At 44.1% G+C, this 22148-nt stretch overlaps 1 protein-coding gene across 4 annotated transcripts in view; it reads left to right on the forward strand.

The window, feature by feature from the left end:
• The window catches only part of agap3 (ArfGAP with GTPase domain, ankyrin repeat and PH domain 3), a 116823-nt gene that overhangs the window by 90656 nt on the left and 4019 nt on the right, over positions 1-22148 (forward strand). For all 4 annotated transcript variants that reach the window (XM_083536135.1, XM_083536136.1, XM_083536134.1 and 1 more), the window contains 4 exons: positions 4146-4307; positions 12693-12847; positions 13324-13414; positions 13553-13775. In XM_083536135.1, the coding sequence (XP_083392261.1) occupies positions 4146-4307; positions 12693-12847; positions 13324-13414; positions 13553-13775 (631 nt within the window). The remainder of the gene's footprint in view (positions 1-4145; positions 4308-12692; positions 12848-13323; positions 13415-13552; positions 13776-22148) is intronic.

Genomic DNA, 22148 nt, shown 5'->3' on the forward strand with positions numbered 1-22148 from the left:
TCCTCCGTGGTTCTATCGAGGGAAAAAAAATAAAAGCTAAAACATGCCCATCACTTTGAAACTCGTAAAACCTGAGGTAAACTTAATCGTGACACATTCCAAGACTCTGCTTGAGAATCCGTTTGGAAACTCTCAAGCCTGCTTGCTCTCGAATGGGGGAAATGGTAGCTTAGTGTAGAAGATGCTTTGATTCTGATTAGATGGTCGCGGGTTCAAATCCTAACTGCCACTGCTGGGCCCTTAACCCTCAATTGCTCAGTTGTATCACTCGAATAAGGGCATCATTCTAGAGAAGGGCTTCTGCCAAATGCTGGGAATGTAGATGTAAATTAATGTACCAGAAAACTTGAACGGAGTGTGTAGACGGGGCCAATTGAAGTTGAAAGAAAGAACTCCCCTTGACTGATCATTCTGGGTGAAATCAGTGGATAAGATGTTGAACTTCTGGTTGGGAAGGTTGTGGGTTCAAATCACAACCACCACAGCTGGGCCCTTGAGCAATGCCCTCAACCTTCAGTTGCTCAGCAGTTCAACTCTGGTAATTGTAAGTTGCTCTGGATGGGGGTTTCTGCCAAATGCTATAAATGTAAATGTGTGTGCCAGAAAATTTGAAAAAGTGTGTATGCTTGGTAAAAAAATGAACTCCTCCTGAATGATCATTTTGATATTTTTAAGATGAAATCAGTCGATAAGATGTTGGACTCCTGTTCGGAAGGTCATGGGTTCAAATCTCAGTTGCCACTTCTGGGCCCTTGAGCAAGGCCCTCAACCCTCAATTGCTCAGTTGTATAACTCGGATAATGGCAAGTCGTTCTGGATAAGGCCGTCTGCCAAATGCATGTGCCAGAAAACTTGAACAAAGTGTGTATGATGTGTGTGATGGCAATTGAAGGAAATAACTCCCAGTGAATTATCATTCTGATGCTTTTAGGGGTAAATTGTCGCGTGTTCGTGTCCGTTAGAGCTCGCAGGCCTTTTCGTTGGTCCGTTGACTGACTTTGATTGTGCGAGTCGAACCGTATGAATGAATTACAGGTCTTGTGTGAGAGACAGGGGCAAGCTTTTACTTTAACCTCACGCTACACATACAATACACCCTCTGGCACTGAACAGGTTGGGTGTTCTCCCCCTCTGCACCATACGGCTTGAGTGTATGTGTGTGTGTGTGTATATATATACACACAAGTGTGTGTGAACGGTGTTCTCAGGAGCCCCTCTGCCCCCAGCTGTCTGCTATGGCTAATGATAGGTCCCGGGGGGGCTGTTGGGGAAGAGGAGTGTGAAAATTGAAACAGACGTTCGCGACTCCGAACACAACGTGTGTGGCAGCTGTGCGCCGCGCTTCTCCATTCAGAACGAGCGAGCGAGCGAGCGCGTACGCCACCTAATAGTCATGAATATCAATGATGGGAGCGGTGTCGAGAGACGAAAAAGCGTCAGCTCCTGCCACGTTCTTATCGCCGTAGTAATTACAGTCTGCTTGCTTGCAGCTTCAGTCACTGAAATAATAATTGTGATCGCATCAAAGTGAGAGGATAGAGTCAAACGGCAGCATGTTCTACCACAACCATACCTTGAATCGAAAGGAATTCTATTGGTACCACCGAAAGTCATTTAATTCGGAAGGAGTCTCGGGTACTGCGGTCTTGTCAATTGCATTTGTGGCATTTGGCAGACGCCCCGCTATTCAGAATGACTTGCATTGATCTGATTTGTACAACTAAGCAGCTATGGTTTTAAGGGCCTTGCTCGGGGGGCCCAGGAGTGGTAGTTTGGTGTGGCAAACACTTGACACTTATGGATGGGGGGGTGGGTATAACAGCACTGTTTACTCTTTGTTAGCATGCTGTAATGTCACGATCTCCTACAATGACAATAAACGAAATTCTTGACATCGAGAATTCTCGTTAAACCCTCTAGCGTCCTCAATTCCAATCCCACTGTGTACCGCTATTCCGTCACCTCATTATTTATTCATTACAAAGCTGTCCTAATTGAGCTATCCCCCTTAATATGTTGGCCACTCTCGTTAGTAATGGCTGCACCTATTGCCAGTGAGTACAACTGGTTCGGAAGGCGACATGTCTCTACTCGAAGTGTGCAATAGCCGGTACGTTTTAGGGAACTAGCAAACTTTTCAAATAATTTCCTGGTTTGATTGACCGGGTTACAAGCCATATAATGAGGTTTTTAGCAAGTTTTCACAGCAAAATGCATTCAATCAAACAAGGGTGGAGATTTGGGGCATCTGCATTCAAGGACCTACATCATACCAAAGTCAAGTAGAGTTTTCACACGTTAAATATTCGTTTTAGACAGTTGATTTTGCCGTCTTGTCTAAGTTCACATTTGCTCAAGTTGCTAGAATTAGCATTAGCACTAGCAATGTGGCCAGAGAAAGCAAAAAAGCTTAGATTGGCTGTTTCTTACACAAGATCCCAGGTTGGTAGGTAAGGGGTAGTTCTTTGCAAGGTAGTCCAGTGATGGCTAGTTCCTTGAGAGGTAGTTTGGTGACTGTGGTTGGAGGGGAAGAGTAGTCCCAAACTGCTGATACGGTCACTGATTGCAATTTTGTTAACAATAAAATAAAAAAAGAAATGCTGTCATTGCAACAAGTCAAACACAAGCAACTCCCAGGCCACTTGACAAGTGGGACTTTGAGAATACAATGGGATTCTGTGGATTGTTTGTGGGGTTTTCTCTGTCAAGAACTTTGCCTTGGTACCTCCATATTGTATCTTCCAGGGAAATGTTTCCATCTAGCAACCTTCAATGTACCCTGGGCTTTTTCAACCTCCTCGAAAACCCTTCAAGATACTATGTCTGATATTACACAAAAATTGAAACAGACGTTGTCTGATGTCTGATATTACACAAAAATTGTAAAAAAATTGATATTTCTTTTGTCAAGCTTGCAAAAGAAATATCATTAACGTAAACTAATGTCACGCGCACTTTGTACAAAAGCCCTCCCTGATATCATGACCTTGATGGGTTTTTAATTAAGTAACATGTTAACATTAGGCACCATGATGAAAGGTTAGATAGTTATCTTAAGTATGTGATGGGGAATGGCAAAAAAGCAGTACACGCTCAGCTCTGCACCAGCCCATGCTAAACCATGTGAAGCCTAAGGCAGATGTGGCGGCTGTAGTTGAGGCTCTTCAACCCCCCACTTGGGTGCCATCTTCTTTCACATCTCTTAAAGACGGTGCTAAGCCTGCACTCCCCGAAGGGATCTTCCAAATTAGGTCTAATGTTCCACGCCGGCTAATGGTCGTCACCACCATTAGAATATGCAGCGTTTGGCACCACGGGTTTTCAGATGTTCCCAGACCACTGTCCACACACACACACACACACACACACACACATACACACACACAGACACACAGAGACACACAGACACACACATACACATCCACCCCAGGCCTGTTGAGATAAATAGAGTGTGTACCACCACAATGAGCTTTTGATGCCAAGACAATAGAGGGGCTGCCAGTATCTGACACACACACAGTGCAAGTGTGCGTTTGTGTGTGTGTGTGTGTGTGTGTGAGAGAGAGAGAGAGAGAGAGAGAGAGAGAGAGAGAGAGAGAGAGAGAGAGAGAGAGAGAGAGAGAGAGAGAGAGAGAGAGAGGTGTGTTAGAGGGTGTAGCAATATGAGGTCTGCTTTGCCAGGGCCCCTGTGCCCCAGGGCTTGTTGATAATGGTGTCCTAGGGGGATGGAAAAGTGATGTCTAAGTGTCAAGAGGTTTAGAAATATGACCACCCTTTACCTATTGTCCCTGTTGACACCCTCCCCACACACACACACACACACACACACCTTCATACTTACACACCACACTCAAGCCATTACATAGTGCCAGATTAACAAATATACACTTTGATGAATTCTGGGTTCTGATTAGTCTTGGTCATTTCCACTTTTACATTGCAAGATGAGTAATAACGTTGGTTTACGTAGTGATTAGAGCATGACCTATTAATTTAAAATACTATGATTTAAATATTTATCAAGATTTACAAAATATCGCCTCCTAATAAAGACTGTTGCCCGATGTTTGAAAGGAATCCCCAGAATCTGACTGGTACAATGCATCCTTCTTGCTAATACAGTTTTTTTTTTTTTTTCTGTCTAGCCAATGGAACTTTGGATTCTCTCAGCGCCGCTACTGGTCTAGGCGGACCCACCAGTCCCAAACTGGAACCACCTCCTTCGCCACATGCGAACCGCAAGAAGCATAGGAGGAAAAAGAGTACGGGTATCACCAAACCTGACGGGCTTTCAGCAGGGACTGAAGGTAAAACATGCACTTCTTACATTTGCAGCATTTGGGAGATGCCCTTCTCCAGAGCACCTTACATTTTGTCATTTTATTCAACTAAGTATTTGACGGTTAAGGGGTTTGGTCAAGGGCTCAGCGGTAGCAGCTTGGTGGGGCTAGGCTTTAAACTTGCAAACTTTTGATCAGAAGTCGACCATTCCCCACTCAATTCCACAGCCTAATTGTACTGAATGGTTCTCAAATTACCTAAACAGAATTTTCATTTAAACCTTCGATATACGATTAGAAAATGGTTTAATCCCTGGTGGAATTGTGGGATTTTTCCATTCCCCCTGCCCTGTAGGAGGCTAAACCCCTTGAGGGCCCTGTTTTTAAACAGTCCCTGGACCATTTAAGCCAGTATATCCAGTTGATCAGATACCTCCCTGCAAGCTTTGAAGCTTTGATTCATGCCATTGTTCTCGCTGACGGAGATAATATGTCACGAACTCATCACCTGCGTGCCACGGCTACAGCCCATGTGAGGAATGAAGACCCATAATTGGGTGGCATTGAGAAAACAAAAGTGGTTCTCTCGGGCTATTCGCTCTCAAAGGGGGGCCAATCAATCACACCGACGCACGCCGTCCTTCACAAATTGTCACCGCCGTGTCATGACGGTAATGATCCCGCTCATCGGCGTTATTGTTCGCGTCAGCTCCTAGCCAAATCAGATTCTGTTGCCGGTCTTCGTTAGCTACAGGAAAGGTGTATAAGGAGACGATGTGGTGCGGCGGAGCCCAGCGGGAGTCCGCTGACTGATTGAAGGGTGTTAAAGGGCTTTTAATGGCCTTGAAGTGAGTGATGTCTGACATTAAGGGCCCAAGGGGGATTACCGGCATGGCGGGTTCTCATTGTTCTCCTGTATTAGGGAACTGTTTAGACCATGGTACCTCTCTCATCACATATGAAATACCTACAAAAAAACACTAGGCGACACCATGGCACTTTCTGAAAACTTTCGATGTCCATCCAAAAGCGTCTTTTTTCCACTTCTTTCCTGAAAGGTTCTAATTATGGTGCAAGTGTCTGTTCTGGTGAACACATGCAGAATACAGACATATTGCTTAAGTATGGGAGGCAGTCATGTGGAGCTACAGTGTGTGTGTGTGTGTGTGTGTGTGTGTGTGTGTGTGTGTGTGTGTGTGTGTGTGTGTGAGAGAGAGAGAGAGAGAGAGAGAGAGTGAGACGGGTGGGTTGGATCCTTGAATAAATTGCCATCAGTTTATCTCATTTATGAGGCAATCACAGGCGCTGAATGCAAAAATTGAATTTTAGTTGTTTTGAAGCGTCATAAATCAAACATGGGGTAGCTTTTGTAGAAAAAAAAAAAGGTTACACTTTTTCCCTCTTTTTCTGGAAAGAATTTGAGCGAAGGATAGGTATACTGATAGGTATATCTTGTCATCCTGATACTATGCCAGTTTTTTTAATGACCAAGGGTTAGCAAACCTCTGAAAATGCGAGTAGTTGCTCCTCATTGGAGATATTCAAGGGGTTTTTGGTTCTTGGGGCATTAAGCAGGAGATTTCTTTGGGGGAGGTGATAGTTGAGTGGTAAAGGCTCTAGGTTACTGTTTAGTAGGTCGGGGTTCAAGCCCTGGTATTGCCAAGCTGCCAATTTTGGTGGCCCTGACCAAGGCTCTTAACCCTCAGTGCTCCAGGGGGGGCTGTAACATAGCTGACCCTGCACTCCCGGTGCTAACAACATTGTCTCCTAAACAACATTTGACGCTTAACATTGACCTTGGAATTAAACCAAGTTGCCACTCTTGGGGCCCCTAAACAAGGCCAGGGGGCTGTATTATAGCTGACTCTTCGCTTCGACCCCAGCTCCTAAACAACATTGGCCTGGATATCACTAAGCTGCCATTCTTGAGGCCTCTGATCAAGGTCCTTATGTCTCAGTGCTCCAGAGGGGCTGTAACATGGCTGACCCTATACTCTGACCCCAGCTCCTAAAAACATTGGCTCCTAACAACTTTGCTCTTGGTATTGCCAAGTGGACACTCTTGGGGCCCCTGAGCAAGGCCCTTACAGCCCTTAGGAGGGCTGTAACATGGCTGACTTTACACTGTGTTTGCGAAGAAATAATTTACCACTTCTGTTTTAGTCCTCTTACACCACAGCCAATTACATATTATGTTGCTCATGTTGGACAGGGTAGTTCCTTGGTCAATCAAGATCTTGGCCTTCTGTTTGTAAAATAAATTGAATGATTTGAAAAGTTCTTTGTCAAATAAGACAGGCTTGCCGTGTTTCCCGAAAATTGGAGTTGACCAATCAGTATTGAGAATTGGAAAGGATTACATCGCATTGATCCATTTAGTGTGAAAGTCAAGGACATGGATTTTGCTCAGATTTGTTTGTACGTTTAGAAAGTCCATGCTAATGTCTTTTAAACTGCGTCGAAATGCAAGAACCGACTCCACTGGCTGTTATTTATTCCTAGCGGCACTACTGTACGAGCTGTCCTCCAGTGGTACTCTTTCTTTTACAGAGTGGATAAAGGGTTAACTCTTCCCTCGCTGGGAGTCCGAGCGGCCGGTAGCAAATGAAGCTTTAACTGCCTGGCCTAATGGAGGGTGTTTATCTCAATACTTTTGTTTTGTCATTCTCCAACCCGCTCTCGTTTCCCCAAGTGCTCCCCCGAGCCCCTGCATCTCTAATGGAGCTGCTGTGGAGGGCCGCACTTCGGAGGCAGAAATAACAAGATTATTGTTCGCATGCCACGCTGCACAGTCACATACACCCAAGCGCTCACGCCCAGACGAACACAGCAACAGACTCGGAGGGTCCTGGTGTTAGGTATACGCGTGCCTGTGCGCGACAAGAACAGTCATGCTTATCCAATTGTCTGTATATCTCATTACAGGAATATTGTTTGTGAGTGTGAGGTTGTTTTCTATGACTGTTGCGTGTTAGAGGGAAATAGAGAGCGCATTGTCGTCTCCTTTCTCCTCCTCTCTGTTTGGCCTGTGTCCCCCCAGGCTTGTCTTGGTAATGGCCCTGTGCTGATTGCTCTAATACAGGTTAGGAATATTGCCTTTAATGATGTGTAAAATGAGCAAGAGCAGACGCTGACATTTACAGATGGCACCAGCCAACTCGGTTCCTCCCAACTGCCTGTTAATTCACAGCAAATGACTAGCACCTCGCACCTTTTATCAGCCACTATCTCTGCTGGTTTCGATCCGGATGAAGATTTGAGGATTTGAAGTATATACCAAACATGGGGGGGAAAAAAAAAAAGCCCTCACGGCTTTGCTTTGCACATGACTTGATGGATCATGCCACTGGACTCTGACAGAATAGTAATCGGGACACGTTGCCTGGTCCAGCTGTGGTCAGTGCGAGAAGATCCCGCAAGCCCGAGGGGTCTGGAAGCAAAGCATCTGCTCCCAGACTACAATCAGAATTAGAGGATTCACCCGAATGAATCGCAATACCAACTCCCTTACCAACCAATACCCCCTTTCCATACACACACTTCTATTTCTTTTATATTATGTTAACAGATTGGCCGCCATATGCCTCCCGTAGAGCACAGAGTCGCAGCACTTCACAATATTTGCACGTGACAAGCTTCAGTAAGGTTAATGACTCCAATTACAGCCGCTAATGGACTTACCCGTTCCCGGTTACAACATAAGCAAGACCAGAACGCTGTCCGTTAAATTTCTGATGCATGGGAATCTGGAAGCGAGCCAGGAGAGAGGAAATAACATGCTTTAACATCCCTAGTCATTATCTTGAACTCCTTTTAATTGTCTTAATTAGGGTACATCGAATTAGGGATCGAATTGCATTTCTTTTCATCTCAATTTCGAGCAAACTTGTTGCTGATGCAAATCTGCAGCGTAGCCGTCCGTATGCACGTTTTCGGATCGCTGCAAAAGGTCGGGGGTTCAAGCCCCGGCATCGCCAAGCTGCAACTCTTGGGGCCCCTGTGCTCCAAAGGTGCTGTAGCGTGCCGTTTTGACCCCAACAATGCTGGGAAATGCGAAGAAATAATTTCACCGAGCTGTAAAATACGTGTAACATCTCGAGTCAGGTATTCTTGCATCTTAATTTTTTGTCAAGTTCCACACATTTCTAAAACACCCACCGCATTTGCCTAAACATCAGCACGGTTCTGATATTCCTCCAAAACCTTGTTCCGTGAGCGTCTTGAAAACAGCTTTCCCTTAAGACCCAGGACCGTTAGGACAGTTTGCCACTTATTTGCTCGTTTCAAATCGCTGCCGATTGAAGCTCAATATTTCAGCTTTCCATATGGAAATTACCTGTTGTAATGGCATGACTAGCCAACAAGGTAATTGTCTGTGTTCAGACTCATAGGTGTGTAATCAGAGGACCCACCGGAATTCCAGACAATTACGTCGGCGTACATATTAGCGTTATCAAAGCGAGAAAAGAACACGAGAGATGCCATTCCCCCCCCTAAAAAAGGAATCATAGCAAAAGCTTAGAGAAAATGCATGTTTAACATAATGCTAGTGCCAAAATATCTTTCAATAAGTCCCAGTCAGGGGCCTTACTCAGAGGACAGAGTGCTCAACAGCATGTAATTAAACTAGCTAGCTATGTAATTACATTGGGGCCCATTTTATAACTGTATGCATGGGTGCTTATATAGGTCCCCTGGTGGTCTAGTGGTTAAGATGCAGCGCTCCCACCGCTGCGACCCGGGTTCGATTCCCGGTCAGGGAACCATCCCCAGCCACTCTTAGTGCCGGTCCCAAGCCCGGATAAATTGGGGAGGGTTGCGTTAGGAAGGGCATCCAGCGTAAAACTTGTGCCAAATCAAACGTGCGGAGGATCCGCTGTGGCGACCCCTAACGGGAGAAGCCGAAAAGAAAGTTGTTGTATGCATGGGTGCTTATGGATCAGCTATGGGTGATGTAAGTATTCTCATTATTTGTTGTTCTTCAATATGTTACTAGTGTTAATACTCAGATAGACAGTTATCAATCTTTAGCCCTCAAACAAGGCTAATTGCTAGAACCAGTAGTTTCCAGAATTATTATTAACCTGGGGATAAAATGGACTTGATTGTTCAGAAATTAGCCGATCGTGGCACTTGCCCGTAAACAAATACACCTTTTCCTGAAAGGCCCTGGAGATGTTCATGAACGAGGGCATCACGAAGACCTTCTAGAAGTTCCGGGAAAAGTATCACTATACCCTAGAGAAGGCCATCCAAATCAGTGCCTGGCTAAAGGTGGAAAGTGCAAGCTCAGGGGATAAGATGTCAGGCTTTTGAAGGTTGTGAGATCGCAACCCTTGGGCACCTGCCAAATTTCACATATATAATCTAAGGATAGCATTTATTCAGCGAATCAACCAAGAGGCCAGGGGTTACTCTCGCTCTGCTGCACCCACCGCCATGCTTCACGGTGTGAACAGGGCATTATAAGGTGTTATAACCAGAGTTTTAATGTTCCTTCACCTTTCATTTCATGAAGTTTGTATTAGAAAAGGGGCATTGATATAAAGCATGGTTTCCAGCCAGAATTCCGCTGTTCTAAAAATATAAGCTGCTAAGTTGCGTAATAAAATGTATTTTCTTTTTTTAAGTCCTAGACCAGGGGTGGCCAACCAGTCAGAGACCGAGAGCCACATATTTTACTGTGTTACCGCAAAGAGCCACATCATACACATGGGCACACATGAACATCACCCATCCCTTCCTCTCTCACACACACACACACACACACACACACACACACACACACCTTTGCTCAGCCAGATTTATTGTAAATGTCACACACCAACATAATGACAGAAATGGACTCCTACAGTTCTAAGACCACACACACAAACTCTGTTTAACCAAGTCCACAAACAAAAATGTAATAATTTTTGGGCAGTGAGAAGACCAGCTTCAGAGAACCGTAGAGCACGTGAAGGTGTGTAGGGGTTAACAGCTCACATAGATATTGAGGGGCCAGATTATTCAAGGCCTTATAGGTGAGCATGAGAATTTTAAACTCAATACGAAAACTAACTGGAAGCCAGTGCAATTTTTCCAGGATAGGTGTGATGTGTTCCCTTGCACTGGTCCTAGTCAGAATTCTAGCAGCAGAATTTTGTACCAACTGTAATTTACTTAGGGTAGCTTTAGGAACTCCAGCCAGCAAAGCATTACAGTAGTCTAAAGGTGAAAATACAAATGTGTTTGTTGTGTTGTTGAATATACTGCAGGGGGCAATACATTTTTACAAGGGGCCACATGAGAAACCTGAATTGTGTCAGAGGGCCACACCAACGATAATATTTTAGGGATGCACCGAAATGAAAATTCAATTCAAAAGGCATCAAATTCCATCATTTTTTGTGTTATGCCTTTTGCCTCGGCACCATCACTGGAAAACCTTCCTGCCTTTTCAAAAACGTCCTCTACAGACGGAGTGCGCATGCTCGGATCGACTTTACTTTTCTGCGCCGTGTTCTTCTCAAAATTTAGAATAGCAATCGGGATGTTTGGATTTCAGGTGATAAATTAAACCCGACTTGGAGAAACTCTTTGCAGATACACCCCCTCTTAAACTTTTAGCATTGCATGTTTTGCACATCGCTCTCCTCACACCGCAGACATGTTGCTCTTATCCAGATAACCGTGTGCTGCTGCGCTTTTTTATTGCGTCATTACAATTGTGTTTCTGCCGTGTTGTTTCGGTGATTTAGGTATTTCGGCCGAAAATTTTCAGTGCATCCCTATAATTTATGATTGGCCTCACGCCGTAGTTTGCCCAGGTCTGATATACCGCAAAGTTTCCCAGTAGGGGCAAGCTTATTTAAGTCTTAAAAATACCGTATTGAACTCAAGCGAAGCAAACACACATATTAAAAAACAAACAAACACAAACTTTGATATGAACGTAAGAGCCACATGAAACCAGCCAAAGAGCCGCATGCGGCACGCGAGCCGCGGGTTGGCCACCCCTGTCCTAGACAATTACAAAAAAGTAAACACAGAAGCGCTAGCGCCCGGCCAGTGCTCTCTCACCCCTTTAATCCTTGATTTGGATACACACCTCCTGGCTTTCCATCGATCTGCCGCCGGGAGTTTGAGTCCCGTGAATGAAATCAGATAATTGAAGACGGTGTCGAGCTAATTGGATTATTGTTTTCTGCTCGAGGCCGCGTAGCTGCGCCAAAGAATAAGACTTGTCCTGTCCTGATAGGAAAGCAATTTATGTGGGATCTCTGTAAAGGGGGTAATATTTACCCCGCGCCATTTCTGTACCTGGGACGAGAAAGAACACGGATGAAACGCTAAGCTTGTTACTGCGAATGTTGTTCGATGACCCTGCTAGCTTAATAGCCCGGGTATTCCCGGTGCTCGTTTGAACATCGTGAACACGTTACAGTCATCACGGCTGTAAAACGATCGGCGAGCAAATGATGGCCAAGCTGATGGTTCGTCCCTCACCTCTCGGCTCGCGTTGCGTCGGCCGTCTTTCCGTCTCGCCTCATGTTTGCAAGGTGGAAATTAGCGCGACCCGAATGATTAACCCGCATTAGATTCTAGTTAGGCGCCGGCTCTCTGTAATGCGATTGGATGATAATGAGATAAAAGCTCTAATGGAAATGTTTACCTTGTAAATGAGTCGTTTTTTATTATGCCGATGTGCCACGGCTACTTGAATTGATGACGGGAACTCGGCATCGCCCTCCGTTGCTGTCTTTTTAGCTTCGTGCTCAGATGTGTCTTTTGCCTCTCTGGGTGTATTATTAGGTCCAGAGAGTGACTGAAGCGATAGTCGATAGCGCTTGATGGTTAATAGTTGCTCCTTTTTATTTATTTATCATCTGGTGTCAATTCAATGGTTAATTCATATGATCGGAAAAATCTGGTTTGTTGATTCATCGATATTAACCTCATATAATCTTTAATTAGAAGTAGTTTTTTTTTTTTTGAAAAAGCGTAACAACCCGGTTTGAACCGGTTTGCCCCGATCTTTCCTCAAGATGTCTGTCTTTGCTTAAAAATCTTGTAAAGTGCAACCACATGGATTTTTTTGGTCTCCTCATTGTGGAATGAACTAAGGTCTAAGGACCTGAAAATGCGATCAACGCGATTAGTTGAAGCAACAGCTTCATTCTGAGGTATTTTACTGTTGATTCTGAAGGGTTCAATGTAGATTTATTTGACCCTGAAAACACAGGATGGTTGAAATCTGATTGGATAGAAACTCCAACATGAACATGCAACGTGGAAGCAGTGCAATCGTGAGAAAGGCTATAAAATGAAAAGATTAAAACAATTGGGAATCATTTAATAATTTTTTTTTAATTATTATTATTATTTTTCCTCTCGTTCGTTCAAATAAATAATTCATCTTGTTGTTTGCAGAGCAAGAAGAGTCATTCGAGTTCATCATCGTGTCATTGACCGGTCAGATGTGGCACTTCGAGGTGACCACGTATGAGGAGAGAGAGCTGTGGGTCCAAGCCATTGAGAGTCAGATATTTGCCAGCTTGCAGTCTTGTGAAAGTAGCAAGAATAAGGTAAGATATTTATTTTATTTTCTCTTCTTGTGTGTGTGTGTGTCATGAACCAGATCTTGGGTTTGTATTAAATTACATTCGAAAGTATTAGAACGGTGTTCCTCAGGGGGCTCATATAGGAACAATCAGGTTTGTGTTGTAAAAGAAATGTACACTATTTCTGAGCTTGATGATGTACCCTGGGTATTTATTAATAAAAAGGATGTGTGTGTGTGTGTGTGTGTGTGTGTGTGTGTGTGTGTGTGTGTGTGTGTAGATACAGGTTATGCATTCAGGGAAATCTTTATGACTGACAGGTCTTATTTTTTATCTTCTTTCATCTTTTCTCGCATTCTGAAACTCTTTCTTTCACATAACACACACACACACACTCACACACACACACACACACACACACACACACACACACACACACACACACACACTTACAATCTTTTGTTACTCGTGATCTCTAACTCAATCTTCCTCTCCTCAAGTCTCGATTAGGGAGCCAGAGTGACGCCATGACCATCCAGTCTATCAGGAATGTGAGAGGGAACAGTTTCTGTGTGGACTGCGACTCCCCCAGTGAGTAGTGTGTGTGTGTGTGTGTGTGTGTGTGTGTGTGTGTGTGTGTGTGTGTTTTCAACACAGTGAGGCCAGTAGAAGATGACGTGTTGCAGCACGAGCAGACTTTTGCTTACGTTTAAGTTCTATCTCGTGCAGATCCTGACTGGGCGAGTTTGAACCTCGGTGCTCTGATCTGTATCGAGTGCTCGGGGATCCATCGGCACCTGGGCACTCACCTGTCCCGGGTGCGCTCGCTGGACTTGGACGACTGGCCCGTGGAGCTGAGCATGGTGATGACGGCTATAGGGAACGCTATGGCCAACAGTGTGTGGGAGGGAGCGCTGGAGGGGTATACCAAACCTGGAGCTGATAGCAGCAGGTACGGTCTAACAGCTTCACATGTACCTCTACTTACACCTAGATTGATATCTACACCTGTAGCTACCTCGACACATAGACCTAGACCTACAGATATACTACCTACACCTACAGCTACACTTAGACCTACAACTACAATAATACTACCTACACCTGCACATATACCTACATTTACAGTTTTGCTTCGACTTACACCTACAGCTAGACCTATACCTACAGCTACAAATATACTACCTACACCTACAGTTACACTAAGACCTACAATTACAGCTTAACCTATCCTTACAGCTACAAATATACTACCTACACCTACAGTTTTACTTAGACCTACACATACAGCTAGACCTATCCTTACAGCTACAAATATACAACCTTCACCTACAACTACAAATACACTACCTACATCTAGACCTATACAGGCACCTACACATATACAGACACCTACACATATACTTTCACCTACACCTGTACATATACTTACACCTACACATATATCTACACCTACACAAAAATCTATGTTTACACATATACCTACACCTGTACATATATCTACACCTACACATATATCTATGTTTATACATATACCTATACCTACACCTGTACATAGTCATAAAGTCTACAGATTAGAATTTCTCATTGTGTGCGCACATGTTTAAAGCGACATTATGAAAAGAGGTCGTCTCTTTACCCCGTGTCTCAGTCGGAGTATCGGCGTGTCCGTGTGGAATAGATAGGAATCCCGGATGGCAGCAGGAGCGCTTGCTTCTGACTTGATGAAGGATTATTGATGCTGATATCCCGCTCTCACACTCCAGTCGGCAGCACTCGCTGGAGGCCGGGCGGCGCGAGTGTTTTTCACTGTCAGGGAACTCTGATGGCTCACACACACTCGCACACTCGCACAGTCCGTCAGAAATGAAAATCTGATTAACACCGTAAGTGATTTTTCCTGAGCCGCAGAAAGAGCGCGGATGCTTTCATGGTGTATAATCAATGTGTTTTCCTCTCTGGGGTGCGAAACAGTCATGTTAATGGGGTAGTATGTATATGGGATCACGCTAGCACATGCTTCCCTCGAGTGGGGTTTATCTAGTGACAAAGGAGAGGGAAAAAATAGTCCATCAAGTGAGAAAAATCCACACCGATACAACTGGAAGGTTCAAACCCCTAACTACCACAAAGTCCCCCCCCCTGTTGAAATTCTGAGATCATTACAGATTCTATACCAAGTCCTCCACTGCCTCCTGCATTCCCGAACCCTGAAAAGTTCAATGATGGAGGAACAGCATATTTAGAAGGTTATTTGGAGTATTATCACATTGTTTGTTTTTACGTTAAAAGTCCAAGGTTTGAAATCTTCAGGACGTGGGATCCAAGTAAATAGGAAAATGATAAATCAATCTGGTTAACCTGGAACATTTGAAGACCTGATGTGGTGGTTTCTGGAGCCTCCTTGACATTACCCATGATTGGTACCAATTGCTCACACTGGAGACTCCTTCCACACATGCGAAATGAGTAATTGTATTCATGTAGCGAGGTGCATAGCTCTTAGTTAATAAAAAAAAAAAAAAAAAAAGCAAAGAAAAAAGGTTAGTGGACTTGAAGTGAGTATCCGTGATCCTTGTTTGAGAGCGAAGTCTAGTGCCGGAGCCGAGTCGCCCCGGCCCCCTAATGGAATTAATTAGAACTGTTAGTTTGATGAATAGAAGCGATCAATTGGGCCGATCTCCGGCTCGTCCTTTAACCAGATTGATGGATTTATGATTTACTCAGCGTGGGTCATATATTAAGCTGCACTCATAAATCTTACATGGGGCCAGACAGAGGGTGTGTGTGTGTGTGTGTGTGTAAGGAAGGAAGAGTGTGTTTTAAGCTGTAATAGTCCTTTATTAGCATGTGCTTTTAACGGTCGTTCTAATTGCCTTGCACCTGTGTGAAGATCTCTCTCTCTATCTCACTTTCCCTCTCTTTCCCTACCTTTCCCTACTTCTGTCACTCGTTCATCCAAAATGGCTGCATTCCACAATCAATTTCCGTTCATATCTCTTTACTTGTTTTTTTCTTTCCCCCTTCACACACTTCTATTAAGACACTTCGGGAAGCACCTTTGTCTCCATCAGTCCGTCTCCTCCGACCCCCTCCTTCGTGTCCCGAAGGTCCAGGCGGTCTTCGAGATCTATCACTCTTCAGTCAGACTTTTCACTGTCCCACAAACACACCTTGACGCCCTTTGGCCAGTACAGCCAATAGTTCTGATAAGCCGAGCACTTTGTTTTTGAAATAATTTCCCCCCCGTGTACCCCCCCCCCCCTCCCCACCCCCACAGGGCAGGAGCGCTAATAAAAATGAATCACATCACTAAGTTTACCCCCGCCTCTATAGGTTTCACTGTACACCCGCCGGGGCTTCAACACTGCCACACCGTGCCACTGCTTTCTATCTGATCCCTCAGAGTGCACGTGTTGAAATCAAAAACGCGAACGATTTACTGAGCAACACGCGCAGATCTGCGTTTCAGCACCACATGCTGTCCGTCGCCACGTATTTAATACATAACATATAACAAGCATCATTTAAAATACGTATAATTATGTTAATATTTACTTTTGATCGAAAAGTTGATTTTAATAATTAATAATCATGTACATGTTTGTCCATACGAAGAATAAATCATTTTTGAATAGATTTTTGCTATTATTTTTTTGAAATATTCACTTAGTAGTTTAATAATAATAATAATAATGATTATTATCATTATACAATTTTTCTTTTTTATATATTTCTTAGGGGCCCAAGCACTAAATGGAACCCTTTTCAAGTTGCCAAGTTGATGATAATGATGATAATAATATCAATTATTATTATTATTATTATTATTATTATTATTATTATTATTATTATTATTATTATTATTATTACTAATTATATTGTAGGAGTTTTTGGATAATTCTAGCCAGCAATCATTATATACATGAACCATTTTACAGCTATTGTTATTATTATTAATATATTATGCGAGATTATTTTGCGTTGTTTTTTTTGTCCCCCAAAAAGGGCCACGGAACTGATCGTACAATTGAAAGGCTACTGTAAAGAACCCAATATTCTGTCCATTCCATGAACGGAATCCAAATCGTAGATGGTTTTAAAAGTTTTTGGCCTCCCAAGTATGAAATAATCTGGAATAAACTGGCATGTTGGAGCAGGGATCAAACCTAGGACACCGTCTACAGCTGTGAGATTGGAGCGTGGACGATTCCAGGCAGTAAACTTGGATTAGATGCAGGGTGGAGTCACTGGTAGTTGTGGGCGGGGTTTGGCATATCTAGGTTCGCCTTGAACCTTCGTCACACGTACGCTGGAAGGTTTTGTTCATTAATACTAAGAAACTAGAATGGCAGAAATGTGATATGATTGGTTTCCGAGGATACCCCGGATCTCACGGCTGCTCGCAGACACCGATTGGAGCACGTCGAGTATCGGGATTATGACGTGACGTGACTAATCAAGCCATCACTTTTCTACATGAACCGACCTCTGATTCCTGGGGTCTTTCTGATTTAAGACTCACTGTAGTATCTTGCCTCTCGGGGCCATGGGGCACTTCGCTGAATAGCTCCCTCTCCCCGAGCAGGCGCTTCATGGAGAGCGAGGGCAGCATGAGGAGGATGAGGAGAGGAGGAAGAAAAGGAGGAGGGAAATGGCAGAGGGTTTGTGTTTGTGTACCGCTGAGTAATTATCCTTGTTTGTCCTGCCGCATTGAGGTGCGCTCATGTGTCACTGACTTGCCGGCCGAATCGTTCCACTTGATGAGGTGCAGAGCTTTCTGGAACTTCCTTCCAAGAGCCACCCTGTCACCCTTCTTCTTCTCCTCCTCCTCCTTTTTTCCCCCCTCGTGCAGAATTCCCTTGAAATATGGGGTCGTTAAATTAAAGATTCTAAAATTTTTTTTTAAATCGCGACGTTCAGATTATTCGGAATTCTTTTCCTTATTTTTTTCTGGGCCGTGATACACCAAGTTCCTCTTTCTGATGAAAGTGATGCATACATTTTCCCTTTGAAACGCTGTCCCCCAAGCAACCCCATGTTTCAGAGCAAGCATGTGTGCCAGGCTGTGTGTGTTTGTGTGTGTGTGTGTGTGTGTATTCGAAAGGGGTAGCCATGGGCCTGATTTCCTGAATATAACCCCCCCAAAAAACCCCATGGAGAGTGTCCTCTCAGTCTCATCACTCTTTCTTTTTTCCAACCCTCCCCTCTTTTTTTTTTTCCCCACTCTCCAGCCCTCCCTCTTTATTTTCGCTCCCTCTGTCTCTCTTTTGACATGCTAAAGCGACTCGTTTTTATTTTTCCTTCCTCCTGCCGAGAGGAAGTGTCTCTTTCAAGGCGTCTCAGCTTTCTCCCACAGACCCGCTCGCCGGCCGGGGACTTGTTTGCTTTTGCGGCATCGTTTCAAACAGGAGGCCGAGGCAGGATCTAGCGAGCTTCCCCTTCCCTTCATCTTCACCTTTCTTAATTCATTCCACAAGGGAAAAGATTGTAGATTTAGTTTAAATGGGGTCAAAACGTTGTATATATCCTGCTAAAGTGACTCAAAGTGAGACATCTCAAAGCTTTTTGCTCTGCTCACCATGGCTGTACAGAGTAAAAATCGAAGCACCCGATTGGCTGGATAATTGCGTTCAAAAATCACATGATCATTTACATTTTAAAAAAATTTACTCTCCAAGGACTCATTCATTCTACAAATTTGAGTTTTTTTATTTACTCATCTTGTATTCCTTCACATTGTGTCTAATCAAAAGCTCTCAAGAACCCATTAGACCCGCCCCCTAAATTTTCCATGATGTGAACTTGTGAACTTTTGATTGGATACATTCTAAATGAATATAGGATGAGTAAAAAAGAAATTAGAAAAATTATTTTTAGAATTAGAAGAACAAAGGTTTTTTTGTATTTATTTACATTTTGTCCAAGCAAAGGCTCTCAAGAACCCATTAGCCCCACCCCCTACATTTTCCAGCATGGTTATTCTAAGCTCCTAATTTTCCAAAGTTTTTATTTTTTTTATTATTATCCTGTATTAATTCACATTATGGCCAATCAAAATCTCCCAAGAACACGTTAGCCACGCCCCTTAATTTTTAAAGCATGGTTATTCTAATTCTGAAATTTTCGAATGACAAATTATACATTTTTTTTATTTACTCATCCTGTATTATTTGAAATTCTGGCTAATCAAAATCTCCCAAGAACACATAAGCCCCGCCCCCTAAATTTTACAGCATGGCTATACAATAAAAAAAAGATTCTAAGGTTGTTTGATTTATTTATTTATTTATTTTCTTATCCCGTATGCATTCACACTGTGTCCAATCAAATGCTCTCAAAAACACATTAGCCCCGCCCCTAAATTTTTCACCAGGGTTATTATTTGTTTGTTTGTGTGTGTGTGTCATCTTGTGCGCCTAATCGGTCCAGAAACCCCCAGTCCCGCCCATTCTCTTTGACATACAGTACATCTGAACGTCATTTCAGGAGAATCTTGTGCTTGATCGCGTGAGCGTATCGGAAACAGTAGCTCAGGGTTTAGCAGACGAGTTTTTGCGGTTCCACTTGAGTGCACACGTGGGGACGCCTTCATCTCCATCCTGAACCACAGAGCAGCAGTACATCCGGGGCCTCTCTCTCTCTCTCTCTCTCTCTCTCTCTCTCTTTCTTTTTCTCTGTTGCTTCTTCTCTTTTACAGTCTCAAACCTTTTCACTGCCGCCGTATGTTTTCTGTGTGCGAGCGAAAGAAGAGAAAGATAACAATGGGGTGGGTCTCTCTCAGCACCTCTTCAAAAGAAAAACAAGCTTTGAAAGACTGACTGCCGAGGGGGGGGGGTCGCGCACACACACACTTTCTCTCTCACACACACACATACACACCATTGAAGAGCAATTCACTGTGGCTGGAGTCTATTCACAGCTTTTGTGCCTTGTTCTGGGGAATGAGTGACCGGGGACTTTAAGGGAAACGCAGTTAAAGCCATGGCCTTTTTAATTAGCTCGCCCCTTTGTCGCGTTCCTGACTTTCATAGAGGGCTACGCAGGGCTTCGGGTACAGGAAGGCGCGTACAGTGCGGCAGCAAAAATAAACAGGTTTGCACACTTTTCCTTCGCCTTGTTTTTCGCTCCCCGAACGAACACTTTGTTAACATTCTAGTCATTAGTGTTCCGTAGAAAGGAAGCATGCGGCAGGCCATTAGGGCCAGCGACGTCTTCTTTCCTGGCTTTAACTCTTTTAATCTGTTTGTTAGAGGTTCTATCCAATCAGATTTCAGCTATCAACTGTTACCGGGGTGAAACAAATCTGCCTTATGGATTTATCAACACTAACTATACCTGAGAACAAAACTTTTGCTTTAACCAATCAGATTGTGAGTTGGCGACACGCGGGCCACCTAGCAGGCGACCAGTAACCTCGGAAATTATCGCATCCAAATGGGTTCATTCCGCAACATCTGACAAAAGGGAAGAAATCGAATTTGGTCGCAGATTATACGTACACGGACGTTTAAATGACGGACTAAAACCTCACATTTTGCATAAATTCGTATCCCCAGGAAAACCGCGACGCCTGAAAAATCTGCCGATACTGATTATTTCCTGAATAGAATTCCTGTGGACCCTGCTCGTTTCAATGTTCCAGCCCTCATCCTTCGTGTCTGTAAAGGTCCCCCCCCCCCCCTCTCCATTCCTCCCTCTGGTGAGGCTCTGGCAGCTGACATATCGGCCTGTTCCCTCTGAGTCCCCTCTTATCGTATTGTCCAGCAGATAATAAGGGGGCGTGTCCCTCTTTAGACACCATTGTGCCTCCAATCAGCGCTGGTGTAATTAACATGTGATGCGCAGGCTCCCCGTTTGGCTCGTTCTCTGTCACCTCGAGAAAAAGAGGTGGTGCTGTGTTCCTAACTCCTAATTAGCAAGCGTCGAAGGTGAGAAGGAATCAGATTTATTTCGAATGAGTCTTTTAATGTGACTCGGAAGTCGTTTGGAAGAGCGATTCATTCGTTTTCTACTGAGCGAAGCGCCGCAAAATCTGCGTAGGTTGTGTACAGGAAACAGAAATGAGGACTCGACTCAACTCAACTCTTCTTGTCATAGTCGTTTTTTGACTCCCATATATGCTATGCAGTGCATTATACGGGGCATTATAATTGAGTCATTTGCCTCTGGTCTGAATTGTTAGTTCTTTTATCACGTGACTCCCGTAGACGCTACATGATGCAAGAGATCAGGTTTGACATGACATGATTGTTACAATAAATATGTCACATGACCAAAAGAACATAATTTGTCCTTAGCTACTTTTTTATTTGTAACTCTAGTCCAAAAGGTACCAAGTCTAGTCTGGTCTAAAAGGGAACAAAACGAACTAAATGACTGAAAATGATCCCATCGCTAGAATCGGATAAGCGCGACCAACGAATCCCGGACCCGAAATCTGATCTCTACACCATTTGTTGTTTATCAGACATATGGATGTGGTTATATTCAATATAAAAAAGAGAGAGAGACTCATGGGACTCTCTGAATCCCAGTGCTTTCCTTGCTGTCATTCAGTCCTCCAAGCTATTTCTGGTCACCTTATCGCCCGGCGCATGGGGTCGCGGGGTCATTTGGGCACCGAGCATGCTCAGAAATAGCCGGGCTATCGATTCGGATTTTTTTTTTGGGGGGGGGGGAGTAGATGAGGAGCGTTAGATAGAAGCATTAAGCTTGAGGAGCCCCATTCTACGCTCTTTTCTTTGGCCCTTCAGTCTGGCTGGCTTCGATCCCCCTGAGCCCTGAAGGTCCGCTGTAGATTGGGGAGTCCTTTGTGGGGATGTGCCGAGCAAGACTGACAGCGGTGACAGCGGCGATAAAAACATGTACCCCCCCCCCCCCCCCTACCGCCCCCACCCTCAACCCCGTCCTTCCTGTATTGTCCAGCACAGACATGCTGTTCACAATGTGTAACCTTTCGATAGGCGACCAGGCTTTAACCCTCGCGCTGCTGAAGGGGAGATCAGGAACCGGCATGAGACACCTGATCCCCGAATCTTTCTCAAAGAAATGCATTCGTAAGCTTAGTATGATGTCACGAGTTTGTACAGGAACAAGAAATGATTGAAAAGATGCAAAATGGAAACGAGTCTGTTCCATAAAGAGAAATGTAGGTAAAAACAGCAAATGAGGGAGAGAGTGATGCGGCTAGAAAGGTCAAAGGAGTGAGAATGATACCGGTAGAAATTAAAGGAGAGAGAAAAAAGTGAGTGATACAGGTGGAAAGATAAAAGGAGGGAGACTCATTACTCATTAACCGCAGCCAATCAGCAGCATCCGATTT

The sequence above is a fragment of the Silurus aristotelis genome, assembly GCF_946808225.1.
Source record: "Silurus aristotelis genome assembly, chromosome: 1".
Lineage (NCBI taxonomy): Eukaryota > Metazoa > Chordata > Actinopteri > Siluriformes > Siluridae > Silurus > Silurus aristotelis.